A 27095-nucleotide genomic window follows, 5' to 3' on the forward strand; every position below is an offset into this window, starting at 1 on the left:
ATGTGGCATTCCAGCCCTACTAATACAGAACTTCAGATAACTAGCAACTAAGGCAAGGGGTTCTTAATCTTAACATCTATGAACGTTTAAAAAAAGTTGCTATTTCAGTACAATTATTTTTCTTTATAATCCTGTGTACTTTATTTTATGCATTTAAAACCACCATTCTGAGAGGGTTCCACAGGCTTCACCAGATTGCCAAAGGAGTTCAGGACCTCAAAAAAGATCCTTCATGACCATCAACTCTTATTAGCTCTGATTCTGGGTTGTTCAGCCTTGTTGGGAAAAGTCATTAAGCTGTGCTGAGTGCACTATATATAGAAGCAGGCTATCTAACCTTACCTGAATCTTCACTCTTTAGTAATTCTTTTCTTCATCTCATTCTACTTTGTGCACAATACTAAACATCCAAGGGAGGAAAAAAGCAAAACAACATACAAATTGAAGCTTCTGATAGGTAATTCATTTTAAAAATCTTTTGAATCATTATTTTCATGTCTTAAATGATACAGTGGAAAAAACACTAGAATCAGAATACTTGGGTTCAAATTACAGGTATGCTCCAGGTATACTGACTACCTTTGTTACAATGAAGGAAGTAACTTTTTTTTTCTTTTTAACGTGTAAAATGAGGAAGGTAGATTATATCTTTAAAGTCCTTTCTAGCTCAGAATCTCTAATCCTATGAAGCTTCTCCCTGATCTGTTATTTATAATCTTTGCAAAATCTTGCTTTATGGGAGTTGCCACCTTGTGGCTGAAGAAATAATATTTTTAAAGTACATCTACCTTTTTAGGAGTACAGTAATACCTAACTTGGATTTATTAAGGAACGTCAGTCTGAAATAAAACAAGTGACCCAGGTCTCAGTTTTCTCATCTGTAAAGTGAGCAAGTTGGAAAAGGTAGCCTTTAAGGTCCCTTTCAGCTCTATAATCCTATAATGCTATAGCATTTATATATCACTTAAAGTTTTGCAGAAGGCTTCACATACATTATTTCATTTTGTCTTCAGACAACACTATGAGGGAAGTACTTACATGTATTGTTAACCCTATTTTACAAATGAGGAAACTAAGGCTCAGAAAAGTTAAATAATTTACTGAGGGATTATAAAGATAGTAAGTGGCAGAGATCAGATTCAAACCTGGGTCTTTTCTAACTCCCAAGAGCTATGCTATTTTCACTATACCAAGCTGACTCCCTTAAAGTTTGAACGTTTTATCTCCATTAATGTAAATATGATCATTTAAACTTGTCTTCTATTTCAACCAAAGAATTATTAACTATGAAAACAGGCTTGTGATCTGAAGGTAGAAATACAACTAGAATTATTTAAGATTACTCATTGCTAATGTGTTTATTTAAGAAATGTGTATTTTTCCTGGTGGATAGAAGAGTACTCTCACTAACATCCCCACAAGGATGCGTTTCCCTACCTCGCCCTAGCAATTGAAAAAAGAGACTCAAATGGAGCTTAAAAAAATTCCAGAATATCAGAGTTGGGCAGAGCTCTCTCTAGAGATCATTTTATCCAAGCCATTCATTTTACACATGAGCAAACTGAGATTAAGAGAATGAAATGACCTCAAGGTCACACAGATTAATACTTGCATAGCTAGAACTAAAGTCAGGGCTCCTGAATATTAGTCTAATGCTCTTTCTGCCATACAAGGAATCTTGTTTTAAATGTGGAATCATTGAGTGTCTGAGCTGGAAGAAACCTTAGATAGCATCTAGTCCCACAGTTCTTAACCTAAGGTCCATGAACTGTTTAAAAAACAGAATAACAATTTATAATTTTGAATTTTAAAAACAAATTTAAAATTTAAAAATAAAATTTAAAATTAACTTTAATAATGATTAATTTCCTTTGTAATCCTTTATCTTTTTATGCATTTAAAAACATTCTGAGATCGGATCCATTGGCTCCACCAGACTGCCAAAAGAGTCCATGAAACACAAAAAGATTATGAATCTCTAATCTAGTATAAAACTCTCATTTAAAGATGGAGAAACAAAGTTCATGAACAGCAAGTGACTTGCCCAGTAAACTGCAACATCATTTACTCCTACGGCAGCAATCTTTGCATTAGGCTAATATGTGACAACCTTCGAATGTTTGCTAAAGATGTCTGTATTTTCCTCCTTTAAGTCCCTTAGTAGTTTGGAAATGCAAAGTTAAAAGTACTTTCCTCTTGGACTCTTTCTCAGAGGCTTTGTTTAAGAAGGACTAAGTGTTACAGAAGCTAATACACATAGGAATAGCCTATCTTGAAAATACACCTGCCAGTGAACTAAATGTCTGGCAAATTTAGTAATTTCTTTTAGATTTGGGAGAAACTTTTCTGCTCTATTTTTCACAAATGCACTAGATTTAATATTGAAACGATTATATACCCGAAACACAAACGGAAAGTTTCCCTGAAAAATGAGCGCCCCACATTTTTTGGCAGAAGGGCATGCTGCATTTGATGAACTCAACTTCCCCACCCCACTTTCACGGAGAGAAAATAATAATATTACAACGTCTATTTACTTTGCTGTCGTCACGCAGCAGACTAAGAGCTGCAGTGAAGAGAGGAGCTTAGACAGGAATCGAGCAATCAATAGGGCTGCACCCATCACGGATGAGGGAGCACCGGGTGTAAGACAAGAGGCAGAGGAGGGCGGAGGAAGCAGTTTAAGAGAGAGCAGAAGGTAAGGCTGATCCAGCTTTACTAGGTACGCAGTACCATCTTCCATCCTCGGAGATCTCTTGGCGGCTGCTCTCCGTCCCCTCAAGGCATGTGGAGTCTTCAGGTCTTCCTGATGCTGGTGAGTCTGGGCTGGAGCCCAGAGTTCAGAAACTGGGGGGAGGAGTAAGACTCAGATTTGTACAAGCCGGAACACGGCCAAGCCCTGGCAGCGCTAAAGGAGATCAGAATGTTTTCCTTAATCAGAGAACTAATGAAGGTTAAAACTTGGAGAGATCCTAAAGATCTCTTGGCCCATTTCACCTGTTTAAAGAAGTGAAAACGGAGGCTCGAGGAGGGGGAGTGACTTGCTTAAGATCACACAGTAAGCACGTGTAGGAGCTGAGACCACAACCCAGGGCTGGATTTCTCTTTAGACGATGACTGGATTTACCTAGGCATCTGCCGGAAAGAGCACCTTATATAGAGGCAACACAATGCTTATATTGACCAATTTTCTCTTAGGTAATAGAGCCTTGGAAAGGTTCTCATGCAGCCTGTGCAGCAGGTTGCTGTAGTCTTTTAGCTAATATTTTATTTAAAAATTTTGCATCAATATTTATAGTTAATGGCTATAAGCATTTATTAAGTTCCTACCATGTTCGAGGTAATATTCTAATTGCTGGGAATACAAATAAGAAAAAAAAAAGGCAGTCCCTGGCCTCAAGGAGTTTATAATCTAATCAGGACGACAATATCCAAAAGGAAGCTGAAAGGTCTGGCAGAAGGTACCCACCTCTGTGGGTGGGGCATGACCTTTGTGGAATCTAAACTAAGGAGACCAGCTATTGGGAGATTAAAATATGCTAGAAAATTGTGAGTCATCTATAAAGGGAAATATTGGGAGGATGTATGTAGCAAAACAATACTGAAAGAGTATTTTTCTTTGGAGGAAAAGAAGCATATTGTATCTAGTTAACACATTTCATAATTGTGAATAAATTGTGATTGTATTTATTATCTTATTGAAATTATTTCTGATTTAAAAAAAACTGCAATTCTTGGGTTTTATCCAACTAAAATTTCAGAATGAAATTATATTATTGCATATGTCTGTATCAAAATAGTCATTGTATGACTCTGGAAATGAAAGTGAATAAAGAAATTAGGAAAGGGACAGTTTCAGAAAAACTTAGGAAACCTTGTGTGAACTGATGCAGTTTACACAAGGTCAAGGAGCTGGATCTGTGATTTATTTTATGTAGATAACCCCTGAATGTGAAAACTTCTTCTATCAATGTAGGTCAATACCTTTTCTTCAGTCTGCAGTTAAAGAGAATGGCATAGAGCATTGAGAGGGTAAGTGATTTGTCCTGGGTCACACAACCAGTGTTTGTCTGAGGCAGACTTGCTGGCTCTGAGGCCAGCACCTTATTGATTACATCTCACAATAAGGGTGTTGGATCATAAAGAATTCATGTTTTACATCTGCTTAGATTAGGATTGCAAAATCTGTGTTTAACACTTAACTTTGCAAAATAGTCAGATAATGCCCTTTGGTTGTTAGCTATCAACTTTACAGAGTTGGGAGGAAAATGCTTTGTAAAGCTTAAAACACTATGTAAGTATGAGCTATGACTATGAAGAAGTGGTTTTCTGGAGAGGAAACAGGCTTCTGAATATCATTTTCCACTCAACTAGTTTCTCCTTTAAAAAAAAAGTCCATGTTTTGCTGTCCATGTTTTGCTGCATGAAATGCAACCTTTATTTCTGGGAAGAGATGTCTTGTTTGATCTTAGTAGCCAGGAGTTTGGGATACATTTGTGACCCAGATCAGCCCCATCAAAAGAACTTCCTTACTTCCTTTTTGTAAAGTTCCACAGTTTCATCAACATGGGTGCTATTTGCACCCATTCACATTATGCTTTGGTGGAAGTCTTCACGAGTTGCAGTACTACTCCCCCCAAAAAATCACCTAGTAGCCAATTTTGGGGGGATTGAAGTTCCCAGAACTTTACCAGGCTGTTTTTGTAGACATATAATCCATCTCTGGGACTGTATTTGAGCTTTCCAATTTCTTAAGAACTATCAGAGCTTGCCAGGTGGTGAGAGTCCAGGGTCAATACTATGCCATGATGAGGCATTGGAAGAAGACTTTAGAGAAAGATGACCACTTACAAAAAAATAATAAAATAAACCAAAAGGGAAGATCTGTGATTAAATTGGTTTAGAGAACTCTCAAACAGTGAACTTCTTCTACAAAAGAAAGTTATTATCAGCTCAGCCAATTTTAGCCACTGGGGTCACTGAAAGGTTATATGAATTGACAGCCATTATATGTTGAAGACAAGGCTTTAACCCAGGTCTTCCTGACTCCAAGGCCAGATTTCTACCCACACTGCCCCTTAATCAGACAAATGATTTTATTTTTAAAACTTGTATAGTAGAATCCTGTTGATAGCTAATAGATACACAGATAGGATTATGCTGTGGGCTATATTCTGAAGGAAAGGAAAATAAAAATCTGATATGACAATTGGATGTCTATTCAACAATTCCCCAAGCACTAAAGTATAAAAGAGCTCCAAAAGGACTTAGGACGGGAGAATATTTACAAATCTTTGAAGTCAGTTCGCCTCTTTGCTCAAAATATTCCTTCTTGCCAATATTGTATTATTACTACCTGTGTGTCTTGGGCAAGGCTTTTTCTCTCTCTAGACCTCAGTTTCCTCATCTGTAAATTAACCAGATTGGATTAGATTATCTTTAAGATCTCTCCTTACATTAAAATCCCATGATCCCACCACAGGGCACTCATTTCTTGCAGGGGTGAGGTTATGTAATTGTTCAAACATTCAACTCTCCCTTTCAGGGAGTAAGTTGGAGTTGAGTCTGAAGAAAGCTTAGAGGTTTTCAGTTTTTTCTGTTCCATTTACTGAATTGACTGTTATATGAAAATAGTTACATATGAATTATGGAAGACCAAAACAAGCAGAATTTGATTAAAAATAATCAGATATTTGTTGAAATCACATTGAAGTAATTAAATCTAAAAAATGCTTAATACTTAAATAAATTAAAATTACTTCCTTTCCTCCCCTTCATTCAGAACCTTAACTAGCAGCAAGCTAGGGCCCTAAGGGAACCAAGGTTGAAGAAGGGTTGCTTCCTTCTGTACCTCACCATGAGTTCCTTACCAGTCTATAACAGCCCTTATGGTAGTATACCTCTCTAGGGCTCTAGGGCCCACTTGTCCCCACTCTAGGGCCCTCACTACCACATGGACAGTGGATGGACTCTCTGGGAGATGACCTGCATCCATTCCTGGTGCAAATGAATCCTGACTCAGACCATCTTCTATGTTGCCACCACCATTATTGCCTATGTAACCGCATTTGCTCTAGGTGCTAGGTTTCCCACTTATGACTTTGCTTACTCTTTTCCTAGGATCATAGGTTTGGGAACAGAAAGAGACTTTAGAGAACAGCTAGTCCAATCTTTTTATCTTACATATGGGGGCCATATGGCAAGAGCCATTCCCAAAATTACACAGGTTTTAAGTGACAGAACTGAGTTTGAAATCCAGGTCCTCTGGCTAGAAATCCAATGTTATTTCCACTACAGCTTGCTGTGTCTCTAACCTTTCACAAATAGTACCTCTGCTACTCTGTCTTTTTTTTTTTTTTGGTTCCTGGTGTCAAAATTGTGTGTCCCATTTGAGCAGCTGAAAAGTCTACAGTGTCATTTTTTATTTTCTTACTATGTCGTTCTTTGGAGGACAAGCAGTTTCTTCCTATTCAAAGCATTTAACTCCTCCTTGTTCAGGAGTTGCCTCATCTTTTTTTCCCTTTTTAAAAGCTCTATTTATATTGCTGTCATTTTCCTTCCTTTTCTCCTTATTTTTCTGCTCTCCAACATCTTGCTACAGGATACTGAGGCCACTATCTGTTAAACCAATAAGAATGAAAGAAAGGTTTTGCTGACATCCCAAGATGTATATCAAAGACTTGTTACCATGCTGTATTGTATTGAATTGAACCTGGGCCCTCTGCAGCCTATACTTGGTATCTTCATCAACTCCCATGGATTTGATTATCATATTTATGCTGATGAATATCAGATCTATATAACCAAGCCTAGTCTCTCTCATGATCCCTAGCTCCCTATGACCTATTCTGCCTATTAGACATTCCAGGTTATCCTATAAACCTCTCAAATCCAACATATCCAAAACAGAAAACTTTTCCATTTCTTTTGAGGGCATTGTAGCTTGCTTCTAGTCACCCAGGTCTGAAACCTCCATTCATCCTTGACTTCCCAATCTTATCCTACAAATACAGTTAGTTGCCAAGTCTTGTTGTCTACCTCTACATCATCTCTCAATCTGTCCCTTTTTCTCTACTCACATAGCTAACATCCTAATTCTGTCCCTTGTCACTTTCACCTGAACTATTGCAATAGCTTCCCATTTTTTCTCCCTGTCTCAAGCCTCTTCCCACTCTGATCCATCCTCCACACAGCTGACAAAATGATTTTCTTAAAAGGCAGGTCTAGCCATCACTTCCATCACCAATATAATAAAATATCATCTCTTCTGTTAGGTATTCAAAACTCTGCATAACCTGGTCTGAACATACCTTTCCATCCTTATTATATATCATTTTCCTTCAGGTACTCTACGATTCAGTCAAACTGGCCTTCCTGTTTTTCATACACAACACTTAATCTCCCACATCTTTGCCTTTGCATCTACTGTCCTTCATGCCTGAATTGCTGTCTCATTTCACTTTAGCCTTAGAATCCCTGGTTTCCTTCAAGGCTCAACTTAAGCACCATCTTTTTACTAACTTTTCCTGACCCTCCACAGCTGCCAATGTACTCTCTCCTTTACTTTATATCTATTCTGTATTTATTTTAATGTGCCTATAGATGTACATGATTGTCTCCCTGAATGGAATGTAAGCTCCTTGAAGGTAGGAACTGATTTGTTTTGTCTTTATATCCCCAGCACCTAGCACTGTCTCACCTATAGTGGATATTTAATAAATTCTCAATTAATTAATGATAACTAGTGACAGAAAGAAGACCGCTGTTCAGCTCTCTAGTTTTGCATCTGTTTTCTCTAACAAGGAGAATCATCTGTGGATTTGAAAGGATAAGAAAATGGTTAATAGTGAATTGACATCCAAGATAAGGAGGACAGCACTTGACTGCCCTTGCTAAGTTCATCTCCTCATGCCCAGATAAGCTACCTCCTATAGTAATAATGATAAACTAACATTTATATAGGACTTCAAGGTTTGTGAAGCACTAACCTCACCATTCTCTCATTTGATCACAATAATTCTATGAGGTATGTGCTGTTATCCCATTTTAAAGATGAAGAAACTGAGGCACAGAAATATTAAATGACCTCTTCAAGGTCATACAACTAATAAGCGTCTGAGACAGTATTCTAACCCAACTGTTCTTATATCATGTCTTTTCTACTGAAAGAACTGGTAGGTGTGATTTCTGATACAGTCAGTATTCTTTGAAAAATCTTATAAAATGGGATAGGTACCACAAGATTGGAGAAGGGTAAAGGTCCCAATTTTTAATAAAAGGGAAGAGATTCAACAATGTAAATTATTCACGTGTTAGTCTGATTTTGATTTCTGGCCAAATTCTAGGATGCCACAGTAAGGAGATGGTTTTTGAGCATAGAGAAAAAGTAGTGATCACAAAAAGCCAGCATATCATCATTAAGAACAGGTCATATGAGACTAAACTTATTTTAATAAGGTTATTAAACTGGTAGGGGAGTGTTTTAGATATACTTGAACTAGGTTTAGCAAATTGTACAACAAAGCCTCTCATGTTACTCTTGTAGAAAAGATGAAAAAATGTGGGCTAGATGACAGACCAAATATGTGTACTCTGAACTAACTGGACCCCCCAAAAATAATCACTAATGGTTCAATGTCAATTTGGAAAGAGGTCTCTAGGGAAGTACCCAAAGGATTTGTGCTTGGCTTTTTGCATTTAATAGTTTTATCAATGACTTACCAAAAGGCGCTAATGAAATGGTAATCAAGTTTGCAGAAGGCACAAAGCTAAAGGATCTTGGATTCAAAAAGGCTAGAACTTGCGACTATTTCGAATATGATAAATTTAATAGACATAAATGTAAAATCTTACATTTGGTTTTAGAAAACAAGTTTTGCAAATATAAGATAGAAAAGGCACAATTAGACAGCAGTTGTCTGATAAAAGATGGGGAATTTTTAATGGACTATGAGCTTAATATGAGTCAACCATGTTATATATCAGTCAAGAAAGATAATTGTAATGCTATGTTAAGAGACGTGTAATTTCTAGGATTAAGGGAGTAAAAATCTTGTGGTCATTGACTGATAAGCCAGAAAGTTCCAGAGGATCGTGAAGGGTCTTGGGTTTATACCATATTGGGATTAGTTGAAGGAAGTGGAGACGTTTAGGTTAAAGGAGAGAAGATAAACTCGAAAACGTATAGAGATCTCTTAAGTATTTGAAGAGATTTTCTTTTTCTGCTTAGTCCCAGAGGGCAGCACTGGATAAAAATCACAAAGCAATACATTTAGGTTTGATGCAAGGAAAATCTTCCTTGCAATTAGTGCTCTTCAAAAGCAGAATGGGCTGCCTATGGAATAATGAGTTCTCCCCCAGTAAAGATTTTAAAGCAAAGATTAGATGACTATGTGCTGGTCAGAGTCCAGGCAGATTCTTGTTTAGGTACAGATTGGACCAGTTGACTGCTGAGGTTTTTTATAACTTTGAGATTCTTTGATTTTTTTTCTCTTTTGTTCTTTATAAAATATTTTAAAAGTTCTCCAGCAATGACATTCTGAGGTTCCTTTAAAAAGCCTCTGGCCCCCATTTTCCAACTGAAATAAAATTCTGAATGAGGACATTTTTACTATTTTTTTTTAATTTCTAGAAAGAAATATCAATTAGGTAGAAATTAGATGTCATCGGAATTTTTTCATTTTTCAAATTTGTTTTCTTTAAAAAATTGAATAGATTAAAATTATATTAGTTGAATGACTAGAAAATGGCAGAGTCTGACAAAGAACAGTGGAAAGGACAAACTTCTATAGTAATATTTGCACTGCTATTGTAGGATAGAGATGGTACCTGGAGAAAATGGGTTTTGGACAGCCTTTTCCAGCTTAATCAAAACTGTTAGAGAAATCTATTGAATGGCATCCTTTTTCTTTTTTTAAACAAACTGCCTACAGTTTGTCAGAGAATATAATAAAAGCACTTGGCAGATTATTTTGGCAATTGTAACTGAATTTCTAGGCTCCTTGAATCATAATGACTAGGTGCTGCAAGTTATTATTTAAGGCTTCCATGAAAGAGAAAGAAACAAAATACCAAAATAGCAGAATATTTAATCCAGTTTTATAGAAAAGTATGAACTTTTGCCAGACTGAATCTTTTTTTTTTTAAATTCTCTGTGTACTGTATATGCTGCTTAAGGAGCTTCTAATTGTATCTTGTGGTACAATTCAAGAAACCTGTGTTAAGCTAGTACTGAGTGTTCAGCCCTGTAAGACATGTTCCATTCCTGATAGAACTTAATATTTAAATGGGTGGTAAGACACCAATAAGACACTATTATGTAGTTATATTACATAATAAATATGCTAAAAAGGTAAAGGGCAAAGTGATTTGTGAAGTCTGATGAAAGTAAAGCTGTACATTTAATTTATTCCAGGAAAACCACTTTATCCAGCTGATAGTCTGCAAGTGTTAGCGACAATAGGAGACAAATTTTGGGGGAGGGGTATCAGCATAGAGGTGTTGATTGAAGCCATTTTAGCTTGGGCACTTCACTTAACTTTGCTGGGCCTCAGTTACCTCATGTGTAAAATGAAGCTGTGTTGGAGAAGATGGCCTTCCAGTTCTAGCTCTTTGAGTGAATGAGTTGCCAAGGGAGAATATATAGAGAAAAGAGAGTCAAGAACAAAAACTTGGAGGACATGCACTGAAAAAAAAGCTTGGAAGAGAATAAGAAGTCAACAAAAGAAATAAAAGAAGGACCAGGAGAATGTGGTATCTCTGAAGCCAAAGGAAGAAAGAGTATCATATGGGAGGGGTAGTTAAATATTCCATGAACTTATCATATTTTGGCCAAAAATGCTAACATTCATAAATTCCAGGAGAATTAAGAGAAATGAAATTTGAATCAAAGGGCCATTGAATTTGCTGATTGTGGGTCATTAATATTATTAAAGAGAATAATTTTAGTATCATGGTAAGGGAGGAAACCTAATGGAGAAGTTATTAAAAGTGTATAGAATAAAGATAGCAGCATCAGATACAAATAATTTTTAATTAAATTACCTGTTAAAAACTTAATAATAAAAATCCAGCTAATTAAATTTGCTCAATAAGTACTTATTAACTGATCTAAATAAACACATAAAATATCATCACTTTTCATCCATGAAGATCCTTTGACCATTCCTGTTCATTTCCTCTTCTTTCTTTTTTATTATAGTTTTTGTGTCCAATTCTCATTCTACTATTTCCCTTTTTGTGTTATTTCATAAATGTCTTTCCATATTTTTTTGTATTCGTCATACATACCAGTCATAATTAAATTATGATATTCTACTACATTATCCTTTTGCTGGACATTTATATTGCTTCCAGTTTTGTTTTGCTTTGTTTTTAGAACAATATTTAATATGGATGCTATGAAAATACTTGAGCATATAGGTCTTTCATTTTTTCTTTCTTTTTGATTTTGGTAATACTTTTAAAGTATAATTCCAACAATGAGATTGTTGGGTCAAAGGCTATGATTTTTTTTTGTAACTTTTACTATTTTGTTAGACTATTCTCCAAAATACATTCTATAGGTTTTCAGTTCTGCCAGTAATGAATGTACTTGTTTGTCTGTAACTGCTACAACATTGAAATTTCTTTTTTTCCCCAACTTAATGATGTACCACAAAGATGTTTTATTTCTATCTTTTTAATTGCCAATGAGCTCAAGCCTTTTTCAAGTGATCATTTCCTTTTTTTTAGAGATTGTCTGTTATTATCCTTTCAGTATATATCTTTCATGTCCTGGAAATTACCCTTCTGCATTTTTAACAGTTCCCTATATATTTTAGGTGTTAAATATTTCATATAAACAACTTTGTAAGAATATTTATGAGTAGGATAAAAATATGATAATAGGTGGATAGGAAGCTTTTTTATGTACAGGTATACCTCAGAGATACTGTTGGGTTCAGTTCCAGATTGCCACAATAAAGCAAATATTGCAATAAAGCAAGTCACACAAATTTTTTGGTTACTTAATGCATATAAAAATTATGTTTCTACTTTACTGTAGTCTATTAAATGTGCAACAGTACTATAGCTCAAAATTCCAGTGCACATACTTTAATTAAAAATACTTTATGGTTAAAAATGCTAATTATCATCTGAGCCTTCAGCAAGTCGTAATCTTTTTCCTGATGGAAGGTCTTGCTTTGATGTTAATGACTGCTGACTGATCAGGGTGGTAGTTGATGAAGGTTGGGGTGGCTGTGGCAATTTCTTAATATAAGACAGTTTCTTAATATAAGTTTGTCACATCAGTTGAATCTTCCCTTCACTTGAGCACTTAGAGACCATTATAAGCTTATTCATTGGCCTACTTTCAATATTGGTATGTCTTAGGGAATAAATAGGGAAGCCTAAGGAAAAGGAGACGGGGAATAGCCCTTCAGTGGGGCAATCAGAATATACACAGCATTAATCGATTAAGTTCATCATCTTATATGAGCACGGTTCATGGCACACCAAAACAATTACAATAGTAATTGATCACTGATCACAGATCACCATAACATACAACAACAATAATAATGAAAACACTTGATATATTGCAAGAATTATCAAAATGTGACGAAGAGATATGATGTGAACACATGCTGTTGGAAAAATGGCACCAATAGACTTGCTTAAATAATAAAGAATAAAACAAGGTATGCCTTTATTAGGAATTCATATATTTCTGAGAAGAAGCTGGCAAGGATTTAGGAAAAAGATAAAGATGAAAGATGCTACAACTCTAGCCAAGTCCTGGAGGAAGCAAGAGGAAATGGGATCAAGAGCTTGGGTAAAGAGAGATTAGACTTGGTGAGGAATATAACTATCTCATCTGTTACTGTGGGAAAGAGGTGAGAGAAGGTGATGATGCTGAGAAGTTTAGAGGAGAAGATGAGGCAATTCATGGAATATGGTTGACATCTTTTCAGTGAAAGGGGAAGCTAGTTGACCTGCTCTAATTTCAAGAGGGTTCTAGTTGGTGGTGGAAGGGGAGAAGAAATATCTTGGAATGATCATTGTGGGGAATTAGAGTTTATACAAGTAGATCTAATGGATAGTCATGAGCAGGAAGGAACCACTTGAAGTTCTATACCATGAATTTGTAGTGGGTGAAATCAATTTGATTTTGTGGCTTTTTGTAGTAACTTTCAATATTTTAGTATCATCATACTGTGTATGATGTTCTCCTGGTTCTGTTTACTTCACTTTGCATCAGTTCATATAAGTCTTCCCAGGTTTCTCTGAAAGCATCCTGCTCATCATTTCTTATAGTACAATAGTATTCCATCACAATCATATACCACAACTTGTTCAGCCATTCCCCTATTGATAAGTATGCCCTCAATTTCCAATTTTTGCTACCACAAAAAGAGCTGCTATACATATTTTTGTACACGTAAGTTCTTTCCTTTCCCCTTTTTAAATCTCTTTGGGATACAGATCTAGTAGTGCTATTGCTGGGTCAAAGGGTATGCACAGTTTTATAGCCCTTTTGGCATAGTTCCAAATTGTTCTCCAGAATGGTTGGATCAGTTCACAAACTTCACCAACAGTGCATCAATGTCTCAACTTTTCCACATTCTGTCTGTTCATATTCTTTGACCATTTATTTATCAGTTGGGGAATGACTTATATTCTTATAAATTTGGCTCCATTCTCTATATGTTTGAGAAATGAGACCTTTATCAGAGAAACTTGCTATAAGATTTTTTTCACAGTTATGATTACTAACTGTGTATTTCCCTCCATCCTATTTCCCCCCATTTATCCTTCTCTCTCTCCTTTTATCCTGTCTGTCATCAAAATGCTTTGCTACTGGCACTGCCTCCCTAATCTGCCCTCCTTTCTATTAGCTCTCCTTCTTTTATCCCCCTCCCTGAAATCCTTAGTATAAGGAGTTGCCACATGCATGTGCCTTTCTCTTGTAATAAATCAAGTTATTACCCATATCACATGGAGTTTTAATTATTGGTTAACATTAACAATTCTGTTCCTTCCGATGAAATGGAAGACATTATGAAAAGCTTCCCATCTGTTCTACCAGTGCTTTCTCCAGGCTTGCCATTTTCCCTGCCTCTATGGATTGCAGTCTCCCAGTACTGTCAGTTTAACTACTTAAACAACCTAAGGATCTCTCACTATGAAGTCACCCTCTTCTGCCCCACCCCTAACCCACTTCCCTCTTCTTCTACTGCTGCAGTTTTAGGACTTCTGAGTCTTTCTATCTGCTTTCTTATATGTGCAATCTTCCCTAGTTAGAGTGTGAACTCCTCAAGAGCAGGGAATATTCATCTTTTGCTTTTTGCCCTTAACACAGTGGTTGGCACAAAGTGAGTTCTTAATCAATGCATTTTAATAATTAATTTATTCTACATAGGAACGTCAAAACCAGAAAGGACCTTGGAGATAAATTCGTATAATATTCCCTACTTTTTTTTTTAATCAAAAAGGAAAATGAGGCCTAGAAAAAGAAACTGATATTATTACTATTTCTTATCAATCTCACCAAAGTTGAATTTATATTTGTTTTTTTTTATAAGAAGTGTGTTTAAGGGGCAGCTAGGTGGTGCAGTGGATAGAGCTCTGGTCTTAGAGTCAGGAGGACTTGAGTTCAAATCCTGCCTCAGATACTTGACACTTGCTAGCTGTGTGACCCTGGCCAAATCACTTAACCCTGATTGCCTCACCAAAAAAAAAAAGAAGTGTGTTAAAAAAAAATTAAAACCTTGGTTTGGCTCTTAATTCAGAATTACTAGCATTAATTAAAAAGGGAGTAATTATGTGAATTTGCTGATACTTGAGACTTTAAAATCCCACTCAAGGCATTTGAAATTTTCTCTAATTTAGGAAAAAAGGACAGACATAGAGCATATAGTTGGGAAAATTTGTTATCAGTTATGACATTAACAAATAGACTCTAATACTTTTAGTTAGAGGCAGTCTCTGCCATCAGTGAATTTATATTTGTTTAGCCCTTATTTAACCATAGCTCACATTTCTATAGCAATTTTAAAGCCTGCAAAGCACTTCCTCACTTCAAAGTCTGAGGCAAAGCAAGCATAATTGTCCCTATTTTACAGATGAGGAATCAGATCAGAGAGATTGAATGATTTACTTAAAATCAAACAGCTACAGGCAGCTAGGTGGCGCTGCAGTGGATCAAATGCTGGGCCTGGAGTCAGGAAGACTCCTGAGTTCAAATGTAGTCTCACACACTTACTAACTGTGTGACCCTGGGCAAGTTACTTAACCCTGTTTATTTCAGTTCCTCAGCTGCAAAATGAGGTGGAGAAGGAAATGGCAAATCACTTCAGTATCTCTGCCAAGAAAACTGCCAAATGGGATCACGTAGAGTTAGATATGACTGGAAATGACTCAATAACAACAAATTGTAATGTCCAAGACAACGAGGACCCAAACCTATATCTTTTCCATCACAGTCTAGTGCCCTATTCTCTGCAGCATGATATTGCCAAGAGTTAGTAAATTAAACAAATTAACATTTTTGGACAGCTGAATATACAAAGTATATTTTTTGCATATTATCTAAATTTATTTTGGGTTTTCCATATGATCAGAGTTTCTAATATCCTCCCCACCCCCTCTTTTTTTTTTTTTAACATATGAAGAGCATGTTTTAGGCAGCTAGCACCTGTCAGGGAACATTTCAATAACTGTATTGCCTACTAACTTAGTTTTTGTTTCCAAGGTTGCTGTAACCATTTGTCTCCAGTCAGCAAAAGATGAATTTCCCAATCAGACAAAGATGAGGGTAGGTATTATGCTTAATAATATGCAAGATACAGAGTTGTTTTTCTGATAAGCTTGTTTGAAAATCTAGAGATTTGCAGTACCCTGACTTGTTTTGGTTTTCAGGAAAACAAAGTGAAAAATAGATTCAAAATGCTTACATTTGTGAAGTCACATTGAGCTGCCAGGGATTTAAGGGAAAGGGCATTTCATCTCAGCGAGGCTATGGTCAATTTGTGAGACTCATAAACATATCATATAATGCCACCTCAAAGTATTATTACAGCAATTTTCTTTCCATTGCTTGATTGCAATATGTTTGGTTTAACACACTTTCCAGGGAGAAGATCGTCAGCCTTTATGGCGTTTTAAAAGAAGTTGGGTTATCACTACCTTGGAGCTCAAAGAGGAAGACCCAGGACCATTCCCCAAGCTTGTTGGAGAGGTAAGCCACATGTCCATCTGCTTTTATCCCTCCTAGCCATTTAAAAATCTAGCAACTGGAAACAGATAAAAATCCTGAAAGGATTCACAATAGTAATTCCTTAATCAAAAATGTATACATCTTCCAATTTAATGCCACAAAAATTTTAAAGTACCTACCATGTGTAAAGCACTGTTAGATACCAGGATTCAAAGATTGAAAAAACAAAACGAAACTATTCCTTTCCTTGAGGAGCTTACATTCTGTGCTGTGTGGATACAACATCAGGGGTGTGTGGCAAATGTTTAACAACCTTCTCTGCAAAAACACTTTCATGTTCAATCAGCATTCTTAACACTTTCTTAAATCTAGACAATCCACAAAATAGTAAATCAAATCCTGCTTTTTAGTATTTGCCAATTTCTGAAGTATAAATGCTCACACTGAAAAATTTAACACTCCACTCTCCAAACCAGTTCAGTTTGGCTTCAGTACTCCCCTGTAACAACAGGTATCCAGATAAGTAAATGCAACATATATACAAAGTAATTTACAGAGCACCAACCACAAGGGGACATCGTGAAAGGTTTTATAGTCTGTGCTATGAAGGAAAGTAAGAATTCTAGAGTAGAGACAAAAGTGAGGAGGGAGTGCTTTCCTTACATGGAAGACGGCTTGTGAAAAGGGATAAAGGAAAGTGAGGGAATGTTGTGTCCTGGGAATGGCTCATTTGCCAATTTGACTGGGACAGAGAGGAAATGAAGGGGAGTAATGGGAATTAAGACTAGAAAGGTAAGTGAGAAACAGATTGTGGAGGGCTTTAGGGCTGAAGTTTTTTTTTTTTGTATGTTTGTTTCTTTATTCTATATTAGAAGCACTAGGGAGCCACTGAAGATTTTTGAGTAGGGGAATATTCTGGTCAGCTCTGTGTTTTAGAGTTATCAATTTGGTAGCTGTGTGGAGGATGGTTTGGAAACAGGACATAATGGAAGTAGGGAGAAAAATTGTCTTTTATTTAGGTCTGATTATTTCAATAGCCCAGGTGAGAAGTGATAAGGGTTTATGAAAAAGTATGAATGGAAATAAGGGGGCTGATAGAATAAGCATTTTGGCAGTAGTAGATTCACCAAGACTTGAAAACTGCTTACAGAACATGAGGGAGAGGAAATAGCCTGCTTCAGTGATTGGGAACATTTTATCTGAAGAATGATTTTTTAAAAAAAAAACATTGTTTCTGTGTTTTTACTTACAGCTATTCAATAAACTGAACTATGATGAATCCTTAATATATACAGTCAGTGGGCCTGGTGTCGATGAGCATCCAATTGGTCTGTTTTCTATAGAAGATAACCGTAATGGAAAAGTCTATGTTCACTATCCGATTGATCGAGAGGAAATACAATCTTTTGTGGTACCTATAAATTTTACCCTTCTAATCTTCTTTCTTCTCCCCTCTCCAAAGTATTTGGAGTAGCATAGTGAAACAATAAAGAAAAAAAAGTTTAATATACTAAAAATTCAGAGCTGAGGCATATCAGTCAGTTAGTAAACACTAATTAAGCACCTACTATGTGTCAGGCGCTGATCTAAGTACTGGGGAAACAAAAAAGAGCCAAAAGAGAGTCCCTGCCCTGAAAAAAAGCTTATAAACTAATGGAGGAGACAATGTACAAACAAATCTATACAAACAAGTTCTGAACAGGATGAATAGGAAGTAAATAAGAGAGGGAAGGCATGAGAATTAAGAGGGGTTGGGAAAGGCTTCCTGTAGAAGTGGAATTTTAGTTAGGACTTAACAGAAGCCAGGGAGGTCAGTAGTTGGAGCAGAGGAAGGAGAGCATTCCAGGAATAGGGAGGCAGCCAGAGAATATGCCAAGGGATATTATGGTAGTTGGAGGGAAAAAATATGGATAGATAGATAGATAGATAGAGGGCACAGGCACAGGGTGAGTTGAAGATGAAGGGGTGATATCTAAAAAATAAAATTTAGGGGTGAGGATTATACTGGGAGAAGGAGAAGAAGAGAAGTAGAATGGGGTAAATTTTCTCACATAAAACAGACAAGAAAAAGCTTTTGCAGTGGAGGAGAAGGTGGGGAAAGTGAGAGAGAATGAGTGAATCTTGTTCTCATCAAATTTGGTTTAAGGAGGGAATAACATACACACTCAATTGGGTATGGAAATCTATTTTACCCTACAGGAAAATGAGGGGAAGGGGATAAGAAAGGGGGGGATGATAGAAGGGAGGGCATATTGGTGGAGGGGGTAATCAGTAGCAAACACTTCTGAGGTGGGACAGGGTCAAAAGAGAGAATAGAATAAACAGGGGGTGGGATAGGATGAAGGGAAATATAGTTAGTTTTTCACAACATGACTTCTATGGAAGTGTTTTGCAATGCATGTATAACATGTATTGAATTGCTTGCCATCTCAATGAGGATGGGTGGGGAAGGAGGGAGAGAATTTGGAACCCAAAGTTTTAAAAACAAATGTTAAAATTTGTTTTTACATGCAACTGGGAAATAAGATATACAGGCACGGGGGTATAGAAATCTATCCTGGTCTACAGGAAAATAGAAGATGAAAGGGATAAGAGAAGGGGAGGTGATAGAAGGGAGGGCAGATTAGGGGAAAGGGTATCCAGAATGCACATCATCTTGGGGTGGGAGACGGGCAAGATGGGGAGAAAATTTGGATCAAAATCTTGTGGAAATGAATGTTGAAAACAAAAACCTAATTAATTAACTAATTAATTAGAATATGCCGAGAGCAGATGTATGGAGTATCTTGTTCATGAGACAGCTGGGAGGCCAGCGACATTGGATCAGAGTATATGGTCTGGAGTAAGGTATAAGAAGACTGGAGGTAGGATGGGTTTAGGTTATAAAGGGCTTTGAATGCCAGAGTATCTTCTATTTGATCCTAGAGGTGAGATGAAGCTACTGGAGTTTATTAGAGGTGGGAGGTGATGTGGTCAAACCTGTACCTTAGGAAAATCACTTTAATAGTTGAATGGAGGGTGGATTGGAGCGGGAAGAGACTTGAGGCAGGCAGACCCTCCAGCAGGCTCTTGGAGTAGGCAAGGTATGAGGTGATGAGGGCCTGTTAGACTAGAGTGGTGGCAGTGCCAGAGGAGACAGAGGAGTGTGTTGCAAAGATATTGTAAAGGTGAAATTCACAAGCCTTGGTTATAGAGTGGATGGGGGTAGGGGTGAGGGGCAGTGAGAGACAGTGAGGAGTTGAGACTGACACTTAGGGTAGGAGCCTGAGAGGCGGGAACGTGCTATTGCCCTCTGCAATCATATGGAAGGTAGGAGATGGGGCGGGTTTAGAGGGAAAGGTAGTGAGTTCTAGTGGTTTGGATATATTGAGTTTAAGATGTCTACTAAACATCCAGTTTGAAATGTCTGCAAGTCAATAAGCATCGTAAGACTGTAAGTAAGATTGGAATTCAACAGAGGCTGGAGCAGGATAGGTAGATTTGAGAATCCTCAGCATAGAGATGATGATTAAGCCCATGAGAACTGATGAGATCACCAAGTGAAGTGGTATAGAGGGAGAAGAGAAAAGGGCTCAGGACAGAACCCCGTGGGACACTTATGGTTAGCAGAGGTGACCTGGGTGAGCGCCTAGCAAAGGATACTTGGAAGGAGTGGTCAGACGGTAAGAGGAGAACCAGGAGAGAGGGAGATCCCGAAAGCCTAGAGAAAGGAGGTGATCAATAGTGTCAAAGGCCACAGAAAGCTCAAGGAGAATAAGGATTGAGAAAAGGTCCTTGGAGTTGACTCTTAAGAGGTAGCTTCAGAGAGACCAGTTTCAGTGGAATGACAAGGTTAGAAGCCAGATTGTAAGGGGTTAAGAAGAGAATGATAGGAAAGAAAGTAGAAGCACTTCTTGTAGATCACCTTTCCAAGGAGTTTAGTTATAAAGGGTAGAAGAACTACAGGGTAATAGCAGGGATGGAAGGATCAAGCAAGAGTTTATAAGGAGATATAGGCATGCTTGTAAGCAACCAGGGTGTGGTCAATAGACCAAAAAAGAATGAAAATAAGTGATAGAATGGAGATGACAGAGGAGCAATCTATTGGAGGAGATGGGACAGAATGGGATTGCTTGAGGGGTTAGCCTTGGTGAGGAGTAAGGCCAGGTCATTATGTGAAACAAGAGCAAAGGAGGAGATAGTAACAGAAAGCATATGGGTGACATGAGATGAGAAAGAGGGAAGAAAGGGAATTTTGTAGCCATTGGTCTCAGGTTTTTTCTGTAAAATATGAAGAAGGATTCTCAGCTGAGAAGGTGGGAGGGGGAGAGCTGTAGAAGGTTTGAGGAGGCGTGAAAAGATTTAGAAGAGCCTAGGTATATAAGAATAAGTTGACAACAATGAGAGCCCAGGTAAGGTTGTATAACATAAATTTGTAGTGGACCTAGTCAGAATAGTTGTATACCTTTGTTCAGCAGCATGTGTAGAAGCAAAAACAGTGGATACAAGGAGTGATCTAAGGTTGAGATTTGGCAGGGTACGTTCAGCAGAAATGATCAGGGTGATTAGGGACTCAAGAAAAGGGGACAGTGTAGAGTTGAATTGATTCTCCAAGGAGTCATGATGGAGAAAAGAAGAGAAAATGACTAGTGCCAGGGAAATGGCCTAGAAGAGAATTGAGGGGTCAGAGGATTGGAGATCACAGTGCAGTGGAAGAGTTGGGTTAGGTAAGGAAGGCAGAGGAAGAGGTGGAAAGCTAATAGATTATGGTTGGATAAGGGAATTAAATAATTCTTGAATAATTCATAGCCTCATATTTGAAGGGCTGTTCTATGATGGTCTTTTTTTTTCTAGTGATTTATGTTAGTCTATTCTTCATTTTCTTTTTAAAATTTCATATGTATGTATCCTAGTTACAGTGGCAAGTGTCCCAAGTTGACCAGGAAGTTTGAAGGTTTCTAAGTTTGCCTTTGCAAAGTGTGAATGTGTTTGTTGACTTTAGGTTGTATTAACAAATGAGTCACTATTGAAATATCTGTAAACTGCATTGATGCAATTCTGGAGAGCTCTGAGAGAGTTTGCCTTTTGTAAATTCAACAAATAAGGATCAAGTTGGTTTTTATTTTGCATTTCTATGGAATAGCACCTTACCTTTCAGGTTTTTACAGAGCCCAGGGCATGATTCTTCTTTGAGTTAGAAGTAAATTGTCAACTTTGAAAGGGTATTAACCTTTCCAGAACCCAACCATATAACTTAATGTTCCAGAATAATAATTTCCCATGTCTTACTTCCATGTCCCTAAAGAGTTAGTGTCGTTTTCCAAAGTGGGAAATATCCTTTTTATGCATTGGTAGGATCTGGCTCTATTATGTCCAAATGTGCAGAAATTCTCCTAAAACCCTTATAAAGACAAAAATATTTTTCTGTAAAGGCACTGTATCCTCCCATTCTATTCTTAGACACTTACTAGCTGTGAGACCCTGGACAACAACTCTGCACCTCAGTTTCCTTATCTTCAAAATGGAGTTGGACTCCACATCTAAGGTCCCTTCCAGCTCTGAATCTTTCATCTTATGATCCTTTCCAGACAAAACACTTGGTAAAACATGAAGAAACTCTAAGTGGCCATGAAGGTGACTCCCAGATAACAATAATAATAAGAGGGATATTTGCAACATAAGAGTTGACATTCCATTTTCTATTCTGTGATTATCCATAGTCCTCCATATACAGAGTACATTTCCTTCTTATCTCTGCTTTTTAGGATATCTTTCACCTTTTAAGCCTCAGCTCACTTACCATAATTTCCTTGATTTTCCCAGTAGTCACTACTTTCTCCCTGCTCTGCTTATCCTGTATCTAATGTAAAATTATCTTGTATCTAAATTGTCTGTGTACATGCTTTCTCCCTTTGTAACATCAGTTCCTTAAGGTCAGGGATTGGTTTGTTTTTGCCTTTGTAAGCCCAATGCCTTAGACATAGTAGGTGCTTAATAAATGTTTATTTAATTAAATTGTATGGATGCAAAGGAGAAATACAGATCTGTATAAGACACAGAATATGACATAGGCCTGGCTGTCAGTGAGGTTATAGTAGAGTTAAGTTATAGTTATATAGTTATATAACTTATGGTTTATATATATATATATATATATATATATATATATATTTATGTAGTTATATAACTATAGTTATAGTAGAGTTAAGGAGATTAAGATGCATGGGATAGTCAAGGGGAGTAGTGTCCTGCAATAGAAAAATTCTGGCCTAGGTGTCAGAAGACCCTGGTTTTAGTCCTGGCTCTTCCCTTGACCCACTCTTGTGCAACTCATCTCACCTGTCTGAACCTTAATTTCCACTTCTGTAAAATAAGGGGGTTGGGTTAGAGGCAATGAGGTATAGTGGACGTTGTGCTTGATCTATTTGCAGTCAGGCCATTGAAAATGGTCAGAGTGGAAAATGGAATGTCATGTTCAGGGAAGAGCTAGCATGACAATACCTTGCATAGAGTATATGTTCAATAAAAGCTTTTTAGGGATTTTGTTTTCATTTAACCCATCTGAGATAGCAAATCCTGTCTGTGATATTTGAGTTAAGTGACTATATACTGGTCATTTACATGTCCTAAGCCTCAGTTTCCTCATCAGTAGAATGGGGGTAAGAATGTCTTTAGTATCATACTTCTCAAGGTTGTTTTGAGGCTTAAATGACAGATCTATGTAAAATGCTTTGCAAATCTCAATGTGCTATCTAAAACCAGCTATTATAATTATAGGATCACAGATCTAAAGCTAGAAGGGACCCCAGAAGCCATTAGTCCAAATTGCTCATTTTACAGATGAGGAAACTGAGTCCCAGGGAGGTTGTAACTTGCCCAAAGTCACACATGTAGGAAGTGTCAAAAGTACAAATCCACGTGTTCAAAGTCATCTGTGCCATACCATTTCCATTTAATATTAAGTGTCTCTTGGGCCCCTTTCTACACTGTAATAAAAGACCCTTTGCTTTCAGAAGATAACAGCTGGATAAATAGCATCAACAGTAAGTGCTACATTAAAAATAATAACTCACTGGGGAGAGGCTCACAAGAAAGTTGAATGTTTCGGTTTAGACTCCTACATGGTTAGGATAGTTTTTAAACAATCTACGGCATCGTTGGTGGTAAGGTCTGGAGCAGTCACAAGAGTAAAGAAAACATTCTACCCTTGATGACTTTTGAGGGGTAAGAGAATGAGAGTATGGGATCTTCTGGTTTAGCATCAGGTTCCTTCAGTCCCCTAAGAAAGAGCCAGAGAAACTTGAAAACTGTCAAAAGATTTGAGAAGCAAGGGCAGACAGAGATATATAATGTCTATTTCTATTCAAATACAAAACCTATCTTCTAGGAAACAAATTTTTCTTTTAAAAAAATTTTTTTAAGGCAATTGGGGTTAAGTGACTTGCCCAAGTCACACAGCTAGTAAGTGCAAAGTGTTTGGTCTGAGGACAGATTTGAACTCAGGTCCTCCTTGCTCTATCCACTGTGCCACCTAGCTACCCCAAGGAAACAAATTTTTCAACCATAGCAAACACATTCATACACAGAGGAAATCTTTCCAAATGTAGAATATATACGTGATTGTTCTTACATCTGCTCTGACTTTTAGGGCCCTGGTGGAAGTTCAACAAATTTTCCCAGCATATATCCTGAGGGAAATTACTGGTTTAGAGTGTAGCTATCCCAGTTTTTAGGGAAAATAATAAAATATGAAGTTGTAAGAGAAACAGCATAGCATAGTAGGTAAAGAGCCAGTCTCAGTTGAGAAACATCTGGAGAAGGGCCACAGTGCTACTGAAGACCCCATGATTCTGTTATAGGAGGATCAGATGAAAGATACAGGAATGTTTACCCTGGAGATAATAAAAAGACTTAGGAGAGGTTTTGTATTTTTCTTCAGTTATTTGAACAGCTTGTCAAGTGGAAGAGGAATTACACTTTTGCTCAGTTCCAGAGGGCAAAATTAGATATAAATGGGTGGGAACTGAAGAGAGACTGATTTAAACTTTAATAAAGATAAACTTCTCAACATTTAAAGCTAGCCAAAAATTAAATGGGAGGTAATGTGTTCTCCTTCACTTCTGGTGAAACAAAGGTTGGATGGCCACTTGTTCATAATGTTGAGAAAGAGAGTCTTGGTTAGATACAGGTTGGACTTAGATGGCTTCTAAGATAACTTCCGACAAGATTCATGATTAGATGATCTTTACGATACTCTCTAGTTCTAAACCTTCTATATGATATCTGGATTATTGGGCATTGACCACAATCTGGATTTCTTTTAATCCTTGGAATACCTACCAGGGCTTGATTTGTAAAGAGGTAGTGTATTGTAGTGGAAAGAATACTGGACCAGGAGTCAGAGGACCCAGGTCTGGGTTTGGGCTCCACCACTGGCTGTTGTAAAAGTCAGCATGTAGTAAAAAGTTGTATTTGGAGTCAGAAAACATGGGTTAAAATCTTGGTTCTGACACATCCTATCTGTGTGATCTTGGGCAAGTTACTAAGCTTTCTTAGACCTTAGTTTCTTCATGAAAAATGGGAGAATTGAATTAGATTATTGTTATGATCCTGTGACCTATATGGTTTTTAGTTTCTTGATCTATAAAAAGAAAAGGTTGGATTATGTGATGTCCAAAAACCCTTTCAGCTCTGAATCCTGATTCCTCCACTGTTCCTGATTCCATGTTTATGGCTCCTACCCCTATTCATGACTTCAGGTGGTTTTCTCTTTCTACTCTGAGATTTGTTAACATAAACCTCTGTCTCTCTTTCTCAACCCTTTACTTTTTCACTTTACCCCAGACCTTACCAACAACTCTGATTCAGTTATGGCTTATTTCCCTCCTACCCCAATTTCCCTGAAGTGTATTTATAAAGAGTAGCTTAATTGTAGGTGTGGTTCTTCCATCAGCAAAGCTCTCTTTGGAGAGACAGTATTGTGAAACAGGAAGTATTTTATAAATTATTTCATTCAAGCATAGAAAGTACTTTCTGGGCTCAGTGTTCCCAGAACCAGGCTGATTATATCATCCTTTCAGGGTTATGGAGGTTAAGGTGTCTCTTCTCTACTGCTGTCATATTGGTAACCCATTAGGGGTATGTTTTCCTCCATTGTTAGGAACCAGTGATTAGTGCCATAGTTCCATTAAACCGGTTAATATCATTTAGCTTTTAAAAATAGATATTTACCTTAAAATATAAAAATATAGTAAGAACAGAAATACAAATACCCCCCCCTCAAAAACTTGAGGGTACCCTTCCTCCTATATCATTTCAGTCTCTGGGAAGAAAGGGCTCAGATTTAATGCAATTTCTATAAAGCGTTGGTCCCACCAAGTTCACTTTCAAATGTGGCACTGTAGCCAGTTGAGTGCTACTGTTGTGCTGGGTCCCAAGATCACTCCCTGCCTCTTGGGACATTGATGTTTAGCTGCCTGCAAAGGTCAGCATAGATTTGTCTGCTAGACCTCAGGTGGCTTATTTTTCTGATCTTTTGAAATTCACAAAGTTGGAGCCTCTAATATCCTTCGCCTAAAATAAAAAAACAAAGGCTGAAGCAAAGAATCGAAACCCATATTCATGGGCCATGTGCTGGCCTCAGAGAGAGCGAGCCCCAAATCTCTCCATTTAAAGCATTGTCTTTCACTAGACATTGCCAGAAATTGTACTTTGCTTTTTTAAGTCTTTGTGGGCTTGCGTCAATTATACAACATGGAGAAGCATATTGAAATTGAACTTTAATGGGATCTTCTCTGCATCAATTAAATTGTAATCAGGATATGTTCTAAGTACATGAGGTTATGGGGTACTTATGAGGATGATTCATTTGAGATACTAGTGGAGGAAATATAACAATGATGTAAAATTTAAAAAAAGAATAACAAACTATAAAAGATAATATTATAATGCTTCCCCCCCCCGAAATAATTGGTCTTGGCATTAATGTTGGTGGCTGTTTTCCAGATACGCTTTGATATTGTTGACAGTTCAACTCGGAAGATTGTGGATAGATCTTTATTTTTCACTATCAAAGTTGGTGATATCAATGATAATGCACCACAGTTTGCTGAGGAAGAATTTGACATCACTGTCAAAAATAACCACAATCTGGGTGAGATATGTCCACCTGTTGGGTGAGATTCATATTCTTTTTTTGAAATCAGTGGAAATGTAATTTTTATATTCTTAATATTTTATCTTTTCCCAATTACATGTAAGAACAGAGATAGCATTCCTTAACTTCTTTTATGGAGGTTTCTTTGCTTTGTATAGTGAAACAGGATAGATGAAGAGTAGAGAAGGGATGTACTACTGAATGGTTTCTGGTATATATTTTCTTGTTTGGTTCTTAATATTGTAGGCCTGAAGTTTCCTATTCTGATTCTTTCTGTCACTTAAACTAAATTTTAAACCAATAGTAAGATGACCTGGAAATAAGTTCATTAGCATTTAGAACTTCTGATGGACTGCTAACAGCCTAATTAAAAGACAGCCAAATTGCACTATGGAATTTTAATCTATTGTAGCAACTGATTTTTATTTTCTTTCCTTCTAGATCACCCTATCTTTCAGGTAGTGGCAGTTGATTTGGATAAAGAACAAACTCCCAATTCTGAAGTCTCCTATTCCCTTGTTTCACAAGTGCCATTGATAAAAGGAAATGCGTTTTACATCAATCACAGCAGTGGAGAAATCCATGTCTCAGGATGCTTAGATTATGAGGTCATAAATGTTTTTTTAATTATTTTTAAAAGCTTGAATTCTGTCTCCTACATGTGATTATTATACATGACTTCTAAGTGTGTAGGTGTATCTTTTTTTTTTTCCATTCATCACGTGTTTACTAAATGCCTGCTATATTCAGAGCACTGTA

General features: G+C 37.1%; 1 protein-coding gene across 1 annotated transcript in view; it reads left to right on the forward strand.

The window, feature by feature from the left end:
* The first annotated feature begins 2561 nt into the window (after window positions 1–2561).
* CDH26 (cadherin 26) overlaps window positions 2562–27095 on the forward strand; it is a 58964-nt gene continuing 34430 nt past the window's right edge. The window contains 6 exon segments of the mRNA XM_020981498.2: window positions 2562–2815; window positions 15737–15799; window positions 16118–16222; window positions 17454–17612; window positions 26186–26333; window positions 26778–26944. Coding sequence (XP_020837157.2) covers window positions 2786–2815; window positions 15737–15799; window positions 16118–16222; window positions 17454–17612; window positions 26186–26333; window positions 26778–26944 — 672 coding nt within the window. The 5' untranslated portion in view covers window positions 2562–2785.

Source organism: Phascolarctos cinereus, unplaced genomic scaffold (genome assembly GCF_003287225.1).
Source record: "Phascolarctos cinereus isolate Bilbo 61053 unplaced genomic scaffold, phaCin_HiC Scaffold_2;HRSCAF=192, whole genome shotgun sequence".
Classification (NCBI taxonomy): Eukaryota; Metazoa; Chordata; class Mammalia; order Diprotodontia; family Phascolarctidae; genus Phascolarctos; species Phascolarctos cinereus.